Raw genomic sequence first — 20,838 nt, 5'->3', positions numbered from 1 at the left:
CTTCTTAACCACCCATCTCCTTCAGGAAAGGCCTCTAGGCGGTGTACAATTTAATCAATAAAATTAGGCATTAAAAACAGAATAATTTAAGATTATTTTTTAAAATAGATATATATATATAAACCAACATTATAAATTTACAAGAGAGAGAGAAAATTCCAAGATGGGGAGGTTAGCAGCTTTCTGGCAAATGTTTCATGATCAAACTTGGTAACATCGTCAGTGATAGAAGGGAATGGGATCTGTTCTCCGCTAGCACTGATCATGTTACTTAGTTTGGTCATGAAACGTCTGCAAGAAAGCAACCAAGCCTCAGACAGCACCAAGAGCCCCACAGCTAGAGGTATATTTCAGCTTTCCTTCCTGTTTCATTTTAGGATTTTTGCCCAGTCCAACTTTGCCCTGGATTCTAAAGAGGGATAAGCAGTCCCAAGGCACATTCATTATCATGGTGAAAAGGGCAAAGACTTTTGAGTCGCAAGCCAAAGTCTAGCCAAAAAAAAAAAAAAAGACAGAGCTTGATTGGCTTACAATCCCGTCTTAAGAAGCCCGCCAATGGGGAGAGAGAGGTCTTACCAGGGGGAGGTAGTCATGAATGGCACCGTCGCAACTTGAGGACAGCTCGCTTTCTGGGCTCAGGCACTGTGGGCGTAGAGCTAAGCCTTGGCGTCTCCGCTGGCCGCTGAGTCTGGGGAGACAAAAGCCGTCTGGGTACAAACCTTGTCTGATCAGGCCACAGTTGAACTGTAGTCATCCTTCGTGCCCAACCGGCGTGTAAGGGGGCCTTCCCTTTCTTACACTGACCAGCTAGCAAAGGCAATGAATGAAAGAGATTTCCATCCTGGTCCTTAGCTATCAAGGACCATTGGCCAATGGACCATTGACCATTGTCAATCTACAATGACTAGGTTCGTCACACCTCTGCCATCTTCCACAGGCTTATCTGGGTTAGTTGACCTAAATGCTCTAAGCCAGGGGTCTCCAACCTTGGCAACTTTAAGACTTGTGGACTTCAACTCCCAGAGTTCCTCAGCCAGCAAAGCTGGCTGAGGAACTCTGGGAGTTGAAGTCCACAAGTCTTAAAGTTGCCAAGGTTGGAGACCCCTGCTCTAAGCAGTAGTAATGACAATATCACCAGGGCCTGGTGGCTCAGCAGACTAAAAGCATTGTGATTAACACCAGCTGTCTGCAATTACTGTAAGTTCAAATCTCACCAGGCTCAAGGTTGACTCAGCCTTCCATCCTTTCTAAGGTAGGTAAATTGAGGACCCAGTTGTGGGGGCAATAAGCTGACTTTGTATAAATATACAAAAGTATGAAGGCTATTGCTTAATGCATTGTAAGCCACCCTGAGTCTCCGGAGAAGGGCGGCATATAAATTAAATTAAATATATATATATATAACAGAGTTGGAAGGGACCTTGGAGATCTTCTAGTCCAACCCTCCAGGGCAGGAGACTCTACACCATACGGGACAAATGGCTCTCCAGTCTCTTCTTAAAAACCTCCAGTGATGGAAGCAACCACAAACTTTGAAGGCAAATTATTCCAGGGATTAATTGTTCTCGCTGACAGGAATGTCTTCCTTGTTCTAAGTCGATCTCTTTTCCGACCTTCCATCCGTTCCTTCTTGTCCTGCCCTCAGGTGCTTTGGAGAATAGATTGACCCCCCCTCTTCTTTGTGGCTGCCCCTCAAATCTTGTCATGTCACGCCTAATACTTGTCATGCCCCTCAAATTTTGTCACCCCTAATACTTCATTAGACTAGCCGGCAATCTGCGGCTCTGGAGCCACATGTGGCTCTTTCATCCCTCTGCTGCAGCTCCCTGTCGGCGATCGGCTCCACAGTTGATAGGGCTTTCAGTTAGGACAGGTAGAGGAAAAAGGACGCCATGCTAGGAGGAGACTCTATGGTGGGGAAACCAGACTTCCGGTTGGCAGAGGAAAAAGGATGCTGCGCTGGGAGGAGACTCTATGGTGGGGGAACAAGAGTTCCGGTCAGCTCCAGAATTGAACGGGGGGCTTCCGGTTAGGACCTTTGTGGCTCTTTGAGTGTTTACGGTTGCTGACCCCTGGACTAGCATATCTAGTTCCTGCAACCGTTCTTCATATGTTTTAGCCTCCTCTAATCATCTTTCTTGCTCTTCCCTGCACTCTTTCTAGAATCTCAACATCTTTTTTTATAACGTGGTGGCCAAAACTGGATGCTATACAGGTAGTCCTTGACTTAGAACAGTTCATTTAGTGACTGTTCCAAGTTACAACGGCACTGAAAAAAAGTGACTTATGGCCAGTTTTCACACTTACGACCGTTTGTAGCATCCCCATAGTCATGTGATCAAAATTTAGACGCTTGGCAATTGACTCATATTAATGACGGTGGCAGAGTCCTGAGGTCACATGATCCCCTTTTGCAACCTTCTGACCAGCCAAGTCAATGGGGGAAGCCAGATTCACTTAACAACAGTTTGACTAATTGAAGTACAGTTTTTTCATTTAACAACTGTTGGCAAGAAAAGTTGTAAAATGGGACAAGTGTCAGCTTTGGAAGCCATATTAGCAGTGGTGAAATCCGATTTTTTTTACTACAGGTTCTGTGGGCGTGGCTTGGTGGGCGTGGCTTGGCGGGTGTAGCAGGGGAAGGATACTGCAAAATCTCCATTCCGTCCCCACTCCAGGGAAAGGATATTGCAAAATCTCCATTCCCACCCCACTCCTGGGGAAGGATATTGCAAAATCTCCATTCCCACCCCCACTCTGGGGCCAGCCGGTATTTGCCAGTTCTCCGAACTGCTCAAAATTTCCGCTACCGGTTCTCCAGAACCTGTCAGAACCTGCTGGATTTCACCCCTGCATATTAGGCCGGAAGCTTCAGTGCTGCCACCTTCTCATGTGTGGGAAAGTAGGAGGGGGGATTAAGGAGGGGGGTTGTTTGTAGACATAATAGCATTCTTCCTGTCGGTCGAGGTCAGGCCGATCCTGCATCTGGAGAAGGAGTGGTCGGAGTGCTGACTCGAGATGGAACGGACGTTGATTGGAGCATGTGATCGACGGGGGAGAAAGGGGATGGTTTTGGGAACTTTGACTTACTGAAGGAAAACCCGGGCTTTTTAGATTCGGGTTTTCCCAGATGTGCCAGTTTGCCTATTCTAGTAAAGAGAACTTTGGAAAAATGCTTACTTCCACGTCTTTACTTGGAGTTGGGGTTTGTCTGGAACACGGACAACAAGCTCACTTAACAAGTGTTCCATGTAGCAACCGAAATTTTGGGCTCCATTGTGTATTCCGAGTGTGGTCTTACCAGGACATTATAAAATAGTATTACTATTTCACGTGATGTTGAGGTTATCCCTCTGTTGATGCAGCCTAGGACTGTGTTGGCTTTTTTTTGGCATCTGCAACACACTGCTGGCTCATATTTAAGTGACTCCAAGACACCGCCCACCCCCCAAAGTTACTATTATTGTGCCATCACGGTGATCATGGGCAGATGGACACTTTGCACCGGTGTCAATCAAAGAACGATCTTTCAGCCAAACAACACTGCCCCATTGTTGCCCACCCAAATGAGTCCTCTCCAGAGAGAAGAGGTAGCTTTGAAAGGGTCACCTGCGGCTTAGGAAACTCTCGATAGACTTCAGAGAGCTTTCAGAAACAGGAGAAGGGCTGGAGCTGGCTCCTGTGTAGTGAGAAAGAGAGAGAGAGAGAGAGAGAGAGAGAGAGACTCATGAGGGCTGGGAAACAGGTGCAGAGCTCCCAAACATATCCACTTGGGCTCTAGGTGTCACGTGATTTCTTGGTTTTGTTTACACCTCCCTCAGGCAATGGTGGGATTCAGCCGGTTCGCACCACTTCGGGAGAACTGGTTGTTAACTTGCTGAGCAGTTTGGCAAACTGGTTGTTGGAAGAAATCATTAGGGCAGAGAACCGGTTGTTAAATTACTTGAATCCTACCACTGCCCTCAGGTGTAAACCAAAATGCAAGGCTATAGGTCAGTGATGGCTAACCTTTTCCGGGCCAAGTGCCCAAAGCGCGTGTGAACCCCAAAAATACAATGCGCGCATGGCCCCACGCATGTCCCTCGCCCCCCATGTACATGCCACGCGCACCTCCTGCATGCACGCGCAGCATCCACCCACCCGCCCCGCACATGTGCGGCAGAGACCCGAAGACCAGCTGGCTGGCGGGAGGCACGCACGCATGCGTAGCAGAGCTGAACTGGGGTGACGGCTCGCATGCCATCAGGAAGGGCTCTGCATGCCACCTGTGGTTCGCCATCATGGCTATAGGTGAAGAACTGAAGAAGCATCTTGGATGAGAAGCGAAATCAAGAAGCAAACAGAAATAAAGAAAGTGCCTTTGGAAAAAGCACTTTTGGGACAGGAGGCATGAAAGTCTAACTGTGTGACATTGGGCCAATCACCAGGAGGTGGTGAATTCTAGTTTTGCCTTAGGCATGAAAGCCAAGTGAATAACTTTGGGCCAGTCACTTTCTCTGAGCCCAGCCCATCTCACAGGGTTGTTGTGGGGAAAATAGGAAGAAGGAGGAATATATGATATATGTTTACCACCTTGACTTGTTTATACAAAAAAAATAATAAAAGCGGGGTATAAATAAATAAAAATAAAAATAAGCCTGACTTTGCAGGAATCGTGAAACCCAATCTTGTACTCTTCTTCCATTTTATAAAAGCAGTCTTCCATAGCTACAGCTGATAGATATAGAGGCATTAACTGTGTATTATTTAGGTACCTCTACTGATGCCATTATGTATTGTAATAATGCTATTACCGTATTTTCTAGCGTATAAGACGACTTTTTAACACATGAAAATCTTCTCAAAAGTCGGGGGTCGTCTTATACGCCGGATGTCGTTCTCCTGTAACCAGGCAGACCAGCCCGAAAGGCTCTGACGAGCCTTAAATGGCTCTGGCGATCCAAACTCTGACGATCCCAGCTTTGCCTGCTAATCAGGCAACGCAGCTGGGATCGCCAGAGCCATGTAGAAGGAAAAAAGTTTTCCCCCTCCAGCTTGCTTACCTTAGCTGCTAGTCGCAACACTTGCCTTGCTTCGCTTGCCTGAATCCATTCCATCAGGAAGCCACTCCCTGCCTGCAATCAAGCAGGCAGGGAGTTGTGGACTTCAACTCCCAGAATTCCTCAGCCAGCAAAACAAAGCTGGCTGAGGAATTCTGGGAGTTGAAGTCTACAAGTCTTAAAGTTGCCAAGGTTGGAGACCCCTGTTCTATTGGGTAAGTTTTTTTCCCCTTTGGGAGCTTTAAAAAAAATAGTTAATTGGAGTTTTTTTAGTTGTTCTTTTTTAGACCTAGCCATTTAAAGTTTAGGAAGTTTTAAATTTAGTTTTCATATAAAAATAAAAATAAAATAAAATAATATTTGTGCAGCTTTCTGAGATTTAGTGTGTTTCTGTAGTGTTTCACTCTAACTACACAAACACAAAAAATCTCACAAAGCTGTATGTGGAATTTTGTGTGTGTAAAGTGTGAAAGTTGTTTTTTTGGGGCTTTTTGTGGCTGTGTGAGGTTCCTGCTTGTTGCAGGGGCCATTTTGGGTCTAGCACAGCTGCTTTTACATTGTGGGTGAGCCAGTTGTGTTGTGTTGTGTCTGTGTGAAGTGTGAAAATTGTTTTTTTGGGCTTTTTGTGGCTGTGTGAGGTTCCTGCTTGTTGCAGGGGCCATTTTGGGTCTAGCACAGCTGCTTTTACATTGTGGGTGAGCCAGTTGATGTTTTTTAATTTTTATTTGGTGTGCGTTGGAAGAGGGGTAGTCTTACACGGCGAGTATAGCCCAAACCCTATATTTTAACAGGAAAAGTCGGGGGTCATCTTATACGCCCAGTCTTATACGCCGGAAAATACGGTACTATGCATTACTCTGTATAGTAATGTACAATACCCTGTTTTCCCCAAAATAAGACATCCCCTGATAATAAGCCCAATCGGGCTTTTCAGTGCATGGCAATAAGGCCAAGTGCTTATTTCAGGGTTCAAAAAAATATAAAACAGGGTCTTATTTTCGGGGAAACACGGTATATAGTATATTACTCTGTTGTTTTGCATGTACACTGAGAGCTTCTGCACTGGAGACAAAAGTCCTTATGTGTCTAATCACACTTGGCCAATGAAGTGTTCTAATTCTAATTCTAATATTCTAACTCGAATTCTAAAAGTATAATTCTAACATTCTAATAATTTTAGAATTCTAATTCTAAAATTCTAATTCTAAAATTCTAATTCTAATTCTATTCTATTATTTTTCGACACCGAACCTGGAAACCTAAATACAACCCTGGACACACATTACCAGATCTTCCTTGTTTCCCAGACTCCATGTTGAGTTAGACTTACTACTAGGACAGCTTGGCCTGGCTTGGGTGGCTGAAGAAACGCTGACTGGCGAAGGAGGAACTTCTTGTTCTAGGAAGCAAAGAAAGACGCAGGTGTTAAGTGGGCGTCCCTTGCCAAAACACAGGATGTTCTCAGGACGTTCAGCCTATTTATTCTCTTATTGGAAAGCTTCTGGACAACACTGAAATTAAGAAAGTTGGAATTGACCGTTACCCAAGAGAAGATCAGAAGAAATGCCTGCAAATCAGAAGTGAAAGTGCATCAAAGTAAAGGAAATTCAAGGAACAGCCAGACATGGCAGAGTGAGGTTGAGATTGATACATAAAGGAATGTGAAAGGAACTTCTTGCAAGAAAACAGAACAAAAAAATAAAATAAAATAAAAAACAATAATAAACTGGGCTAAAATAATAATTCTGGGCCAAAGTCATGTAATTCTTTTAAAAATTTTAAATTTTGTATTAGTATGTGTTTTAGTTCTGGCTGTGCACCGCCCTGAGTCCACTAGGAGAAGGGCGGTATACAAATTGAATAAAATAAAATAAATAAATAAATAAAAGTTCTTTAAAAAAGCGGGTCCCTGAGACTCTTTCAGGGGCCTCACAAAGTCAAATGCATATTTATACATTTCTCAGTTTTAATTTCTAATACAATAAATATTGATAGATACAACTCACATAAACCAATAGACTGATATTAATATAGGTCATATAAACGCTGAGGTCCTCAATGATTTTAAGAATGCAAAGGTTTCCTGAGACCAACATTTCTGTGAATTGCTCAGCTGGGTTAAATGGGAAATTGAGCACTTTGTGGCTTAGCAAAGTTTTTTGGGGGAAGGAATTCGGTCTTAGCATAAGGTATTATCTAGATCATTTTTTCTCAACCTTGGCCACTTTTAAGATGCATGGACTTCAATTCCCAGAGTAACTCTGGGAATTGAAGTCCATCCAATTTAAGAGGGCCAAGATTGAGAAACATTTATGTAGACGAATAAGCCACACAATTTGGACACCGCCGATGATGTGAGCCTGGCAACAGTGGCTTTCAAGTGTGGTTTAGGCTTAAATAGGTTGTGTGAACTCAAGCAAGCATGTTGCCTTGTTCCAGAGAGACAAGATAACGAAAGGGTTACCACGCAGGTTGCCTTCCGTGCAGATTGAGCCAGAACGGCTCACCCGATCACCTGATCCATCATTCCCAGTTTTAATCGCTCTCTGTTTCCCAGCACTTGTGCTGCTACGTGCAGTTGCTGGGAAGCACAGCTATTTCTCGCTCCGGGGAGTATAAATAGGAGGAAGATAGAAACGGACTCCCCCCCCACCCCGCCACCCCCCCCACTCCCCCCAGAATTTAGCTATAGCAGAACGGGGCTCTAAAACTTAATGGAGGCATAATGCCAGAGGTGGTGCGCACCCCGGAGTGATTTGCTGGGGGAGGGCGGGAAAAGGAATATTTTTAACAGATCAGAGGGCTTGCAGAAAAACTGCTAAAAGAATTATTATTCCACAGTGAAGCTGAAAAATAAATCAACGTTTAAAAAGAGATGGTGGCCAAATGTGTTGGGTTGTAACTCCCACATTACCAAGCCAGCATATCCACCTAATTCATTGGGTCCGAGGAATAGAATAGAATAGAATAGAATAGAATAGAATAGAATAGAATAGAATAGAATAGAATAGAATAGAATAGAATAGAATAGAATAGAACAGAACAGAACAGAACAGAACAGAACAGAACAGAATTCTTTATTGGCCAAGTGTGATTGGACAAACAAGGAATTTGTCTTCGGCCGTCCAAGTAGGGATAAGTTTTACAAAATGTGCACAAGACCCACTGAATTATACTCAGAACAACACAGCTACATTTGACCCACACATGCCTTCTCACCTTCTGCACATTTTTTCAAGCCCCTAGCTAGTTACTTGATCTGCCCCCTCTCTCTGCTGATGTGCACTCACTGGCTGGATTCACACAGCCTGATAAATCAAAACAGGAAGAGCTAACACAAGCACTTGTGTTTGTTAAGCTTCATTAGCACTCCCTTAGTTTGTTTTTTTCCCCCAAGCATGTTTGCATACATGTTAGCGTAAGTAATACAGGTAAAGAACTCTCTATGGATTTTACTCTGTTAGTCATTGCAGACTGTAGCAATAGCATTAGACTTATATACCGCTTCACAGTGTTTTATAGCCCTCTCTAAGTGGTTTGGAGAGTCAGCATATTGCCCCCAACAGTCTGGGTCCTTGTTTTACCGACTTCAGAAGGATGGAAGGCTGAGTCAACCTTGAGCCAGTCAGGATTGAACTCTTGGCAATTGGCAGAATTAGCCTGCAATGCTGCATTCTAACCACTGCGCCACCATGGGCGGTGCTCATCTCCACATCAAGGCCATTCAGACAGCGCTGTCCGAAGACATTTCCATGGTCATGGGGCCAACATGACATCACGGAACGTTGTTACCTTCTCACCAAAGTGGTACCTATTTATCTACTCGCATTTCCATGCTTTCAAGCTGCTAGGTTGGCAGGAGCTAGAGCGAGGGTGGGAGCTCACCCTGTCACGTGGCACTTGGGTCTCGAACCTGGGCTGCCGGCTTTCCAGCTGACAAGCTCAGCATCTTTAACCGCTGAGCCATTGTGCTGCCCATGTAATAAAGGTCCAATTTCAAATCAAACAGGTGAAGTGAAGTTTGTACCTGCAGGAACAAGAGCATCATCCAAGTCCTGGGAATCCTGTCTCTGTCCCAGGCTTAGCGAGTAACTCTGATGACGCTGGTTGACTAAACGGGATCCTTTCTGATAGTTGTTTATACCGTCTGGGAGAAAGCAGAGTCAGGGTGATTAGACGTATTTCCGGTTCTCCTGCTGCCATTTCATTGATGAGCATTTATCTTAAACAATACTGGTTTCTCCCATCTATATGTTTGCTAAGCCCAGTGTCTAAACTTACTGAACTGTAGAACTGATCAAGTTTATTTCCATTTATTTGTTGGTGTTTAATACATGTTTATTTATGATGCAACTAATTACAAAAAGGGTGTACAAAAACTGTAATTATTGGATGGAACCAACATGCTACAAGTATTGATCTGCTTTCTGCCATTGATTGTGTCACGGATATTAGGGGAAATAGCGTATTTTATTTTAGATTACAGTAACGCTAAATAGGAATTGCTTTTAATACGGAAATACGTAAGATCCCCGACCTCCGTGTATTTCGCTGTGCCCTCAAGACCCTGTTGTTCCGCCAGGCTGGGCTATCAATGTAATGATTTTTAAATTGGGTATTTTAAATTTTGGGGGTTTTAAATTTGAGCCGAAATTATTTAATAATTTTAATTAATTATTTTTAACTGATGTCTGTCTTTGTGCTTTTAATAGGCTGTACACCGCCCTGAGTCCTTCGGGAGAAGGGCGGTATAGAAATAAATAAATTTATTTATTTATTTATTTATTTATCTAGCTATCTCTCTCTTAAAAGAAAGAAAGAAAAAGGAAGGAAAGGAAGGAAGGAAGAAAGAAAGAGGAAGGGAGGAAGGAAAAAGAAAGGAAGGAAGGAAAGAAAGACAAAGAAAGAAACAGAAAGAAAGACAAAGAAAGAAACAGAAAGAAAGAAAAAGAAATGAAAAAGGGTGCATCTAATTTTAAACATTTGGGCATAATATAATTATGAATGAATACTCAGGATTCTGCTTAAATGCTTATACTGGAATTTCTCAGCCAGGCAAGGAAAATACATTACCGACCTTGTTGGTTAGAGAATTTTTACTGGTGGGGTCTAGTAAGAAAACCTTCTCTGCTGTCGCCCCTTCCATATGGACCATCTACACTACCCACCCACCCACCCAAAGGAGAGGCAGGTTCTCACTCTCCTAGCTTTTCGGAAGTCCGTCAAGATCTACCAACTGGCATGAGGGTCTAAGAATGCCATGCAACCCTGAGGGTGGTTGGGTGGGTTGAAGGTGCTTCCTCTGCCTTTTAAACTCTCTTTAACTTTAATTGTTCTTATTAATTCTGTTTTGATTTGGTTTTTAACTTCGTTTTTAACTATGGCACTTATACAATTTTATTGTTTGGCTTATAAACCGCCCAGAACAGTGTTGAAATCCTGCCAGTTCTGTCCGGCTCATGCAAACTGGTGGCGGCTGTGCGTGGTTCGGCGAACCGGTAGCGGCAGCAGTGCGAGGCTCCGCCCACTCACCCGGATGTCATTACTTCCTGGTTTTAACCAGGAAGTAACCCGTTTTTGACCCTCTGGGCATGCTCAGAAGGCTTTGCGCATGCGCAGAGGGTGAAAAATTGGACCAGACGATGGCGCATGCGCACACTTCCAAACCAGTAGGGAAGATAAGTAGATTTCCCCCCTGGCCCAGAATCATGCAAGTGTGATGGGCAGTATAGAAATTCGACAAATAATTACGCTCCCATTCCAGGTAGTCCTACCTGTGCTGCGAACCTGAAGTGCTAAAGGCAAGGCCTCCTTCGTGGAAGAGTCTACAGGCACCGCGGAGGTAAACATGGAAGGCAGATTGCAAGCCTTGCTTGACTGGACAGCTTTAAGACGGAACCTTCGGAAGAAACCTCGGGAAAGGAAGAGAGAGAATGACTGTATGTTATTCGTTGCTTTAATGAATTTTAGAATCGTGGCTCCACTCAGTTAACACTCAGGATCTTTCTGGTAAAACCACAAAGCATCGTAAATATTGCAAAAAGAGAAAGCGGAAATGTTGAAGATCTATATCAAGATAGGCAACTGGTGAGAACCCAGATATTCTCATCCTTCAAAACTGACCATGCTTCCTAAGGCTGCTGGGAGTTTAGCAACATTTGGAGGGCTACAGACAGTGGTGGGATTCAAGTAATTTAACAACCGGTTCTCTGCCCTAATGATTTCTTCCAACAACCAGTTTATTTATTATTTATTTATTTATTTTATGCAATTTATATGCCGCCCTTCTCCCAAAGGACTCAGGGCGGCTTACAAAGAATAAAATTCAACAATTTAAATTTAAATGTAAATTAAAATCCAGTTAACATTAATTAAAATTATTACAATGTAAAAGCCCCTAGACAGGTCAGTACAATTGATGAAAGAGCCACGTTTTCAGTTCGCGGCGGAAGGAGAGGAGGTCGGGGGCTGTCCTAAGCCCGGTGGGCAAACCATTCCAGAGGGTCGGTGCTCCCAGAGAGAACGCTCTCCCCCTGGGGGCCGCCAGCCGACATTGTCTAGCCGACGGCACCCTGAGGAGGCGCGCTCTGTGAGAGTGTACAGGACAATGGGAGGATGGCAGAAGATACTCCTGCAAGTACCCTGGGCCTAAGCCATGTAGGGCTTTATAGGTTAATACCAGCACCTTGAAACAGACCCGGAGGACCACCAGCAGCCAGTGCAGCTCGCGCAGGAGAGGTGTCACACGGGAGTAACGAGGAGCTCCCGTAACAACCCGCGCGGCCGCATTCTGGACTAGCTGAAGCCTCCGGGTGCATCCCAAGGGCAGCCCCATGTAGAGGGCGTTACAGTAGTCCAACCGAGAAGTAACAACGGCATGAGTGACTATGGCGAGGGCATCCCGGTCTAGGAAAGGGCGCAACTGACGCACCAGGCGTACTTGTGCAAAGGCCCCCCCTGGTTACGGTTTGGGAGCAGTTTGCCAAACTGCTCAGAAAGTTACTCAGAACTGCTCAACAGTTTGGCAAACTGCTCAGAAAGTTAACAACCGGTTCTCCCGAAGTGGTGCAAACTGGCTGAATCCCACCACTGGCTACAGATGATCATCTGACCTTTGATTTATAAGAAAAGAGCCCACCTAAATTCCCGAGAAGGATTACACATGGGTGCTACAGGACGTCCTTGACTTACAACCTCAGCTGGGACCAGAATTTCCATTGGTAAGCAAGGTGCTTGTCCCAAAGGTGCTTTTTTTCAAGAGGCAACTGGACTTTCTTCTTTTTTCTTTGAAGACGTTTCGCTTCTCATCCAAGAAGCTTCTTTAGCTCTGACAGGCCAGTCTTCAAAGAAAAACCAGAAAGTCCAGTTGCCTCCTGAAAAATAGCACCTCTGGGACAACCATGACCTGGATGACGGAGAATCTCTACAGACCTTGAGCTATACAATTTGGGATAAACACCCTTTGAATGGTGTGGGCGTAGGAATGGATTTCCAGGGGAAAAAATTTGCAGAACCAGGAGCACCACTCAGGTGACCCTGAGGACACAGATAAACCTCCAAGTGGCCTCAATGACCCTCTAAAAGGATGCAAATGACCAGCTGTCTGCCAGGAATATAAATCCTTCCATTCCTTACTATCCAGTCAGAGCTGAAGAAGCTTCTTGGATGAGAAGTGAAACGCCTTCAAAGAAGAAAAAAAACAACCCAGAAAGTCCAGTTGCCTCCTGAAAAAAGCACCTGGGACAACCATAACCCCAACCTTAAGCAGGCCAAACTTGAAGGCAAGGAAAACGTAAGGAGAAGGGGCTTTACCGTGTTCCACTTCTGCTTCTCTCTGAGCCACAGTCTCATTATCCCGGATAACGGAGGCAGCGGTCAGGCGGTGAAGTAGCTTCTCCAATCCTGTGTTTGGCGGTGGCTGCTGTCCCTGGGAATGTCCCAGGCTCTCTTTGGGGAGGAACAAGGAATCCAGGCCACCGATCACCTCCCAGGAGACGGGCTTCCCTGCGCTGAGGGCATGGATCACCACCTGGCACTGAAGAGGAGGCAAGGGGTGGTCATCGGGCATTCCTTGCTCCAAGGCTGGTGATGGGCTGAAAAGGTAAGAGGGCTCCAACAGCGTATCCCAGTCAAGATGGGCAGGTGACAGCAGGTTGCCTGGAAAAAAAAGTAAGCCATTGGGATGCAGAGGTAAGGTTTGCAACAGGACAGGATCTGCTCAGATAATTCAGAAAGGGGGGTCCTTGGTGCTCTCTGAACTTGGTGGGTTGTTTTTTTTTTTTTTTGCAGACGTTTCATTACCCAGGTAGCACTGATGATGTACCCTAGCTGGGTAATGAGACATCTGCAAGAAAACAACCAAGCACAGAGAGCTTGGACCCCCACAGTTCCACCATGAGGTACAAATATTCTGTTCTGTCCCCATCCCACACGCACACACACCAACAGACTCTCAAGAGTTAAAGACCAAACCAGCCGGCAAAATCCTTTTCCTTATGATAATGGAACTTGGCAACAACCTAGTGGCTGCCTGCCAAGAGTTTATTACTTACGAAGAGGAGAGATAATTTCTCCCCACTTGTGGTACATCAAAGGAAACAGCTCAATAATTACAGAGTCAATCAAGTCCAAAGATAATCCAGCAAAGCCTATAGCAAAAGTCCGGCAATGCAGAATGGCATGGAAGCTTTCAGCTTCGTTCGTCACAAGGTTTGACTGGCCACCACGCTCCCTTTTATACCTTGTGGGGTGTGGTCCACTGACTCAGCCTAATCTCGGGCACGCCTTTTCTTCTGTTGCGCGTGCTTATCTCTGCGACGCTGGCGTGGATCCAGCCAAGACTCATTACTCTCATCACTGTCCACCTGTGGCTGTGTGGACGTGCTTGGCCTCGGCCCTATCTCTTGCCCTTCGGTGGACACTAAAGGCATTGCCAGAGAGGAGGGTCCTGGAGAGGGAGGCCTTGCCAACTCCTCTCCTTCACTCTCAGAGTCCTCTCCTGCCGATGATACAGGCTCAGGTAACGGAGCCACAACATATTCTCTTCTATTAGTATCTAGCAGTGATGCTATTTAATTGGGCAATTAAATATCTGCAAGAACACCACCAAGCTCGGAGAGGAGCAAGGACCCCAGAGTTCAACCCCAAGCTACAAATATTCTCTTCTATTGGTACCTAGCACTGATGTTACTTAGTTGGGTAGTGGAATGTCTACAAACTCAGAAAGCACCAAGGAACTGCCACAGTTCAACCCTAAAGAATATAAACCCCTATATTCTCCTCTATTAGTTCAGAAAGTTCCAGCAAGTCACAAGCATTCCTATTGGCTGCTGCTAGCGCTGAAGCTCATGAATATTCATTTCCCCATGTTTAGAACACTGATATGGTGCTCATTGTAAAGCCATTAGAAGATCGCTGCCGTCAACATGGGATCTGCTTCAGCTTATGCCGGAATGAAATCTGCCTTGCAGTTTTTCAAATATTATGTTCATTTATTAGGACTATATTGTACCCTTTGTCCGGTTTTTGAAGGCATCTTACACGGGGATCTTCATTTTTATCCCCACATGCCAGGAGTGAAATGCTTCCGGATTGGATGGGATCACCCGATCTGGTAGCGATTTTTCCCTGTGGTTTAGCGATCTGGTAGCAATTGCCGCTCGGGTGTCATTACTTCCTGGTTTTAACCAGGAAGTAATGTATTTTTATTTTCTACGTATGCGCAAAAGATTTTGCATGTGCATGCAGCACATGCACTTCCAAACCGGTAAGGAAGGTAAGTAGATTTCACCCCTGCCACATGCCATACGGTGCGTTGAGCTGAACGTGTGCAATAGGTCCAAATGTCACCCGGTGTGTTTCCATGGCTGGGAGTAGATGTGAACCAGAGTCAATCTGGCTGCCTTCAACACCTTAACCATTTCATCACACTTGCTATCTTTTTACTTTTACACGCTAGTAAAAATCTCAAGCTTTCCTATTTAGAATAGAATAACAGAGTTGGAAGGGACCTTGGAAGTCTTCTAGTCCAACCCCCTGCTTAGGCAGGAAACCCTACACCACTTCAAATGGTTATCCAACATCTTCTTAAAAGTGTCCAGTGTTGGAGCATTCGCAACTTCTGGAGGCAAGTTGTTCCACTGATTAATTGTTCTAACTGCCAGGAAATTTCTCCTTAGTTCTAAGTTGCTTCTCTCCTTGATTAGTTTCCACCCATAGCTTCTTGTCCTGCCCTCAAATGCTTTGGAGAATAGCTTGACTCCCTCTTCTTTGTGGCAGCCCCTGAGATATTGGAAGACTGCTATCATGTCTCCCCTGGTCCTTCTTTTCATTAAACTAGGCATACCCAGTTCCTGCAACCGTTCTTCATATGTTGTAGCCTCCAATCTCCTAATCATCTTTGTTGCTCTTCTCTGCGCACTTTCTAGAGTCTCCACATCAGGGGTGCAATCTACTTACCTTTCTTACCGGTTAAGAAAGGTAAGTTAGAACTAAGGTACTTAGAAAGGTAACTTAGAACTAAGGAGAAATTTCCTGGCAGTTAGAACAATTAATCAGTGGAACAACTTGCCTCCAGAAGTTGCGAATGCTCCAACACTGGACACTTTTAAGAAGATGTTGGAAGAATGTTATCCAACATCTTCTTAAAAGTGTCCAGTGTTGGAGCATTCGCAACTTCTGGAGGCAAGTTGTTCCACTGATTAATTGTTCTAACTGCCAGGAAATTTCTCCTTAGTTCTAAGTTGCTTCTCTCCTTGATTAGTTTCCACCCATAGCTTCTTGTCCTGCCCTCAAATGCTTTGGAGAATAGCTTGACTCCCTCTTCTTTGTGGCAGCCCCTGAGATATTGGAAGACTGCTATCATGTCTCCCCTGGTCCTTCTTTTCATTAAACTAGGCATACCCAGTTCCTGCAACCGTTCTTCATATGTTGTAGCCTCCAATCTCCTAATCATCTTTGTAAGTACCTTTCTTACCGGTTTGGAAGTGCGTGCCCTGCACGCATCACGTATGTGCGCAGACCTTCTGCGCATGCAGAAAACCTTCTGCACGTGCACAGAAGGTAAAAAAACACATTACTTCCTGGTTAAAACCAGGAAGTAATGACATCCGGGCAGGTGGGTGGAGCTTTGCTCTGCCATCGCTACTGGATCACCAAACCAATGGCCATGATCGCTACTGGACCGGGCGATCCGGTCTGATCCGGGAGCATTTCACTCCTGCTCTACATCTTTTTTACATCTTGGCAACCAAAACTGAATGCATTTGTCCTTCTCTTCCTGTTCCTCTCTGTTCCCAAACTACATCAACTTTCTCCATCCCCTTCACTCACTGGAATCGGCAACAGCCTTGGGCATCTTCTGCAGCTCAGGCCCAATCTCATCCAACTTCCCTTCCAGAGACCGATTGGGTTTCTGGGATACTTTCTCCAGGGCTCGGCGCAGCCGATGGGCATCCAACTCGCCATGCGGGGAAGAGAAACTACGTCCAGACATGGCAGTCCGGGCCAGGGCTTTCTTCTTACGCATCAACTCTTCGGAGCTTAGGGCAACGGATGCCTTCAGAGAGAGGAAAAGAGAAAGGTCCAAACTGGAAACGATGTAAGAAAGCCAAATGATTTTCCTTGTACAGATCCATGAAGGACCTAGGTTCAATAATGGTGAACTTTTTTGGCACCAAGTGCTCAAACCAGAATGTGCGTGCATGTGCATGCGCCAGAGCACCAGAAACTCAAAGACCAGGTGGACAACATGCATGCCTGTTTTTTGGCCATTTTTTGGCCGTTTTTCAGCCATTTTCGAGTCAAAAAAGGCCAGTAAATCACCTTGAAAATGATCCAAAAAACAGCCTGAAAATGGCCTGAAACGGCCAAAAAATGGCCAAAAAAGAGGCATGCATGCTGGCCACCTGGTCTTCAAGTTTCTGGTGCTCTGGCTCATGCACATGCATGCACATTGAGCCTGGATAGCTCAACAGACTAAAAGCCTGTTATTAACATTCAGCTGTCTGCAATTATTGCAAGTTCGAATCTCACCAGGCTCAAGGTTGACTCCTTTCAAAGGTAGGTAAATTGAGGACCCAGATTGTGGGGGCAATAAGCTGACTTTGTATAAATATACAAAAGAATGAAGGCTATTGCTTAACACATTGTAAGCCGCCCTGAGTCTCCGGAGAAGGGCGGCATATAAATCTAATTAAAAAAAAAAAAAAAAATGACGGCTGGAAAATGGCCCTGAAAAAGGCCCCAAAATGGCCCGAAAAACAGCCTGATTTTTGGCCGTTTTCAGGCTGTTCTCCAGTGCTCTGGCACCCGTGAAAACCAGCTGGCCAGTGCGCATGTGTGCATGTGCGTGCCGGAAACTGGTGATGGCGCACGTGCCCACAGAGGGCTCTGCATGCTACCTCTGGCACGCGTGCCATAGGTTCGCCATCACGGACTGAGGTGTCCTTGATGCAAGGTGATGATGAATGATAACAAGAATAATGGAATAACAGAGTTGAAAGGGTCCTTGGAGGTCTTCGACTCTAAGTCCCTTCGCAAACCAGAGATCCTATATCTGTGATGGCAAACCTATGGCACTCGTGCCACAGGTGGCACACATAGCCATATCAGTGGGTACGCCAGCTGAGCTCTGGTGCGCATGTGCGGACCGACCAGCTGATTTTCGGACCATCTGGGCCCACCAGAAGTAGGGAAACAGGCTGTTTCCTGCCTCCGGAGGGCTTGGGGGAGGTGGGGAAGGCCTGTTTTTCTTTCTTACCTGGTTCCAGATCCTCTCTATGCATCTGGGGAGGGCAAAAACAGCCTTTCCCACTCCCTCGGAGGCCCTCCAAAGGCCTGAAATGGCCCATTTGCCAACTCCCGGTGGGACAGGAAGTGAAATTTTTTGCTGTCTCTAGGAGTCTCTGGAGGCTGGGGACAGCAAAAAAGTCACTTCCTGTCCCACCGGGAGTTGGCAAATGGGCAGGTTCAGGCCTTTGGAGGGCCTCGGAGGGAGTGAGAAGACTCTGAGGGAGTTTTCGCCCTTCCCAGATAATTAGAGAGGATTTGGAACCAGGTAAGAAAGAAAAACGGGCCTACCAGGCCATCACGTGCCAGGAGCAGGGGTGGGGGAGAGGGGGGGTTGCGCACACATGCGCAGGGCAGGGCGCATAGAATTATTGGTGTGGGGGCGCGCGCGCGTGACCCTCCCATGCCCCCCCTTCTCCTGGCACGCAATGGCAAAAATGTTAGCCATCACTGATCTAAAAGATCTTCTAGTTTCCAGCACTGCCACATGCAAAAAGGCCAGCTGATCGTTGTGCGCACATGCACGCCAGAAACCCAGAAGAGGAACAGGTGACACTGTGTGTGCCAGGCGACATGGCTCTGTGTGCCACTTCAGGCACATGTGCCATAGGTTCGCTATCACTGGTATAGGGTGTCTTGCTTGAACAGGAGATTGGATTAGAAGACCTTCAAGGTCCCTTCCAAATCTTATTGTTCTGTCATCTCCACAAAATACTGGAGAAATGGAGAAGGTAAGAGCTTTTGAGGTTCCTCACCTTAGCTGTAGGCCCAGTCTGAGTTTGGGTTATTGGTGCAGACTTAGTGGAAGAGTTGCAGAGAGACACACTCTTCTGTCCTTGCTGAGAGGTGCTTTCAAGAGTCTGGGCTAAGGAGCCTTCCTCCGGAGGTACATCTCTGGAGCCGGTAGACTCACTGCTGGTAGAGCTGTGGCATAAGGCGTGGCTAGGGTCGGTGCTGACTGAGCAGTGAGTAAGCACATATTGCTCCTGGATGTAGGAAGGCTGGTAAATCCTCTTCCAGATATCTCCTCCAGACACTGGCTCTCCACCTGCCAGAGAGAATAATTTATGGTGACTGGCTTGGAGAAATTTGCAAGGTATTTTCTATCTCACCCATCTGTCAGCTGGAAAAGCCAAGAAGGGAAGTAGATCTTCCTCTAGGCCAAGGATCTCCAACCTTGGCAACTTTTAAGACTTGTGGATTTCAACTCCCAGAATTCTGGAAGTTGAAGTCCACAAGTCTTAAAGTCAGGGGTAAGCTTCAAAAATTTTAGCAAGGGGTTCTCTGCCTGGTTGCTGGGTGGGCGTGGCCATGGTGGGTGTGGCCTAGTCAGCCTCCTGCACCACAGTGGGGTGGGGGGGCGTTTTTGCCCTCCTCGGGCTCCGGAGGCTTTCCTCAAGCCTCCGGGAGGGTGAAAACGGCCTCCCCAGGCGCCGGAGGCCCTCTGGAGGCTGGAAACGGGCCCGTTTCCGGTCTTCCCGAATTTCCAGTAGGCCCATTTTTCACCCTCCCCAAGCCTCCCAAGCAGGGGTGGGTTCTAAATTTTTTTACTACCGGTTCTGTGGGTGTGGCTTATTTTGTGGGTGTGGCTTAGAGGTCGTGTGACTAGGTGGGCGTGGCTAGCTGGTCAGAGTCATTTCTGGAAGGTCCTCGCACTTACGACCAGTCCTTGCACTTACGACCCGACTCATTTGTTTGCTTTTAACACTGATCAGCTGTAGGACAGCCCTTTGAAGCCCCCCGGCAAGAGTTTAAACAGGTTTTTTCCCTCTAGTCATCAGCTGGGACTCAGGAGGCAGCAATAGTTTCGGGGTGGGACCAAATACTTACGGGACCGCCTACTACCATCAATAGCCTCCCACCGACCAGTACGCTCCCACAGAGAGGGGCTCCTCCAGGTGCCGTCGGCCAAACAATGTCGGCTGTCGGCCCCTAGGGGGAGAGCCTTCTCTGTGGGGGCACCGAAGATCTGGAATGAGCTCCCCCCAGAGATACGGAGGATTCCGGATCTGCGCACCTTCCGCCGCGAGTTGAAGACTCTTTTATTTCATCAAGCTGGCCTCGCCTAAATCTTCTCCCTTTTAAGTGTAAATTTTAAATTTTTACTGTATTTTAAAATATGGGTATTTTAAATTATGGGTATCAATTCAGCCAAATTTATTTAATTCATTTTATTCGATTTTAAATTTTGTATATGTATGTGTTTTATTTCATGGCTGTTCACCGCCCTGAGTCCTTTGGGAGTAGGGCGGTATAGAAATTCAATAAAATAAATAAAATCAATCAATCAATCAATAAAAGGTAAGAATAACAGGGGAGGGCGGGGGGGGAGAACCGGTTCGGTGACGTCATATCGTCACCGCTACCGGCTTGGCCGAACCGGACCGAACCGGGAGGAATCCACCACTGCTCCCAAGCCCCCCTAACCCTGCACTTACCTTCATGCGCCCTGCACTTACCTGCATCCAAAATGGGCCGTGTGGGGACTCCTGGGAGGGGCGGGATGGGCAGGGCCAGCCAGGAGTGGGATTTGGGGGTTCTCCGAACTGCACAGAATCTTAGCTAGAGGTTCTCCCGAACCCCTGCGAACCCCCAGCAGCCCACCCCTGCTTAAAGTTGCCACGGTTGGAGACCCCTGCTCTAGACCAAAGATGTGTGCTATTGAAAGCACCTCCCCTCTTTGTACCTTAATTAATTCAAAGGGGAAATTCGCCGTGTAAAAGTGCAGAGATACATAAACAAAAACCTCCGGGAACACCTCTAGTCTCGGAAAGCTTCGGGTACAAGATATCGTTAAGGGTGAGAATAATCATGGTCGCAATTATGTCTTTAGTGCTCCTGTGAGCATTTATTAAACTATCACATTCATTTTTAATGTGACCAAAAGAGAAACGATTAAAGGCAATACAGAGGGGCGAGTTAACCCTATTCGCTGTAGTTTCGTTTTAATCTCATGTAAATGCAAATAAAATTAGGTCGCTAGGGTTTGTTTGTTTGTTTGTTTTGGCCC

The 20,838-nt window shown here is 46.1% G+C and overlaps 1 protein-coding gene across 4 annotated transcripts in view; it reads right to left on the bottom strand.

Annotated features, from left to right (window-relative positions):
• VWA5B2 (von Willebrand factor A domain containing 5B2) overlaps positions 1–20,838 on the bottom strand; it is a 115,581-nt gene that overhangs the window by 1,139 nt on the left and 93,604 nt on the right. For all 4 annotated transcript variants that reach the window (XM_087872432.1, XM_060682877.2, XM_034441986.2 and 1 more), the window contains 8 exons: positions 18,584–18,876; positions 16,371–16,596; positions 12,852–13,196; positions 10,814–10,951; positions 9,067–9,186; positions 6,370–6,438; positions 3,610–3,679; positions 577–688 (listed from right to left, as the gene is read on the bottom strand). In XM_087872432.1, the coding sequence (XP_087728558.1) occupies positions 577–688; positions 3,610–3,679; positions 6,370–6,438; positions 9,067–9,186; positions 10,814–10,951; positions 12,852–13,196; positions 16,371–16,596; positions 18,584–18,876 (1,373 nt within the window). The remainder of the gene's footprint in view (positions 1–576; positions 689–3,609; positions 3,680–6,369; positions 6,439–9,066; positions 9,187–10,813; positions 10,952–12,851; positions 13,197–16,370; positions 16,597–18,583; positions 18,877–20,838) is intronic.

Source organism: Pantherophis guttatus, chromosome 6, assembly GCF_059756535.1.
Source record: "Pantherophis guttatus breed Tessera chromosome 6, ASM5975653v1, whole genome shotgun sequence".
Lineage (NCBI taxonomy): Eukaryota > Metazoa > Chordata > Lepidosauria > Squamata > Colubridae > Pantherophis > Pantherophis guttatus.
This window is presented reverse-complemented; position numbering and strand designations above follow the sequence as displayed.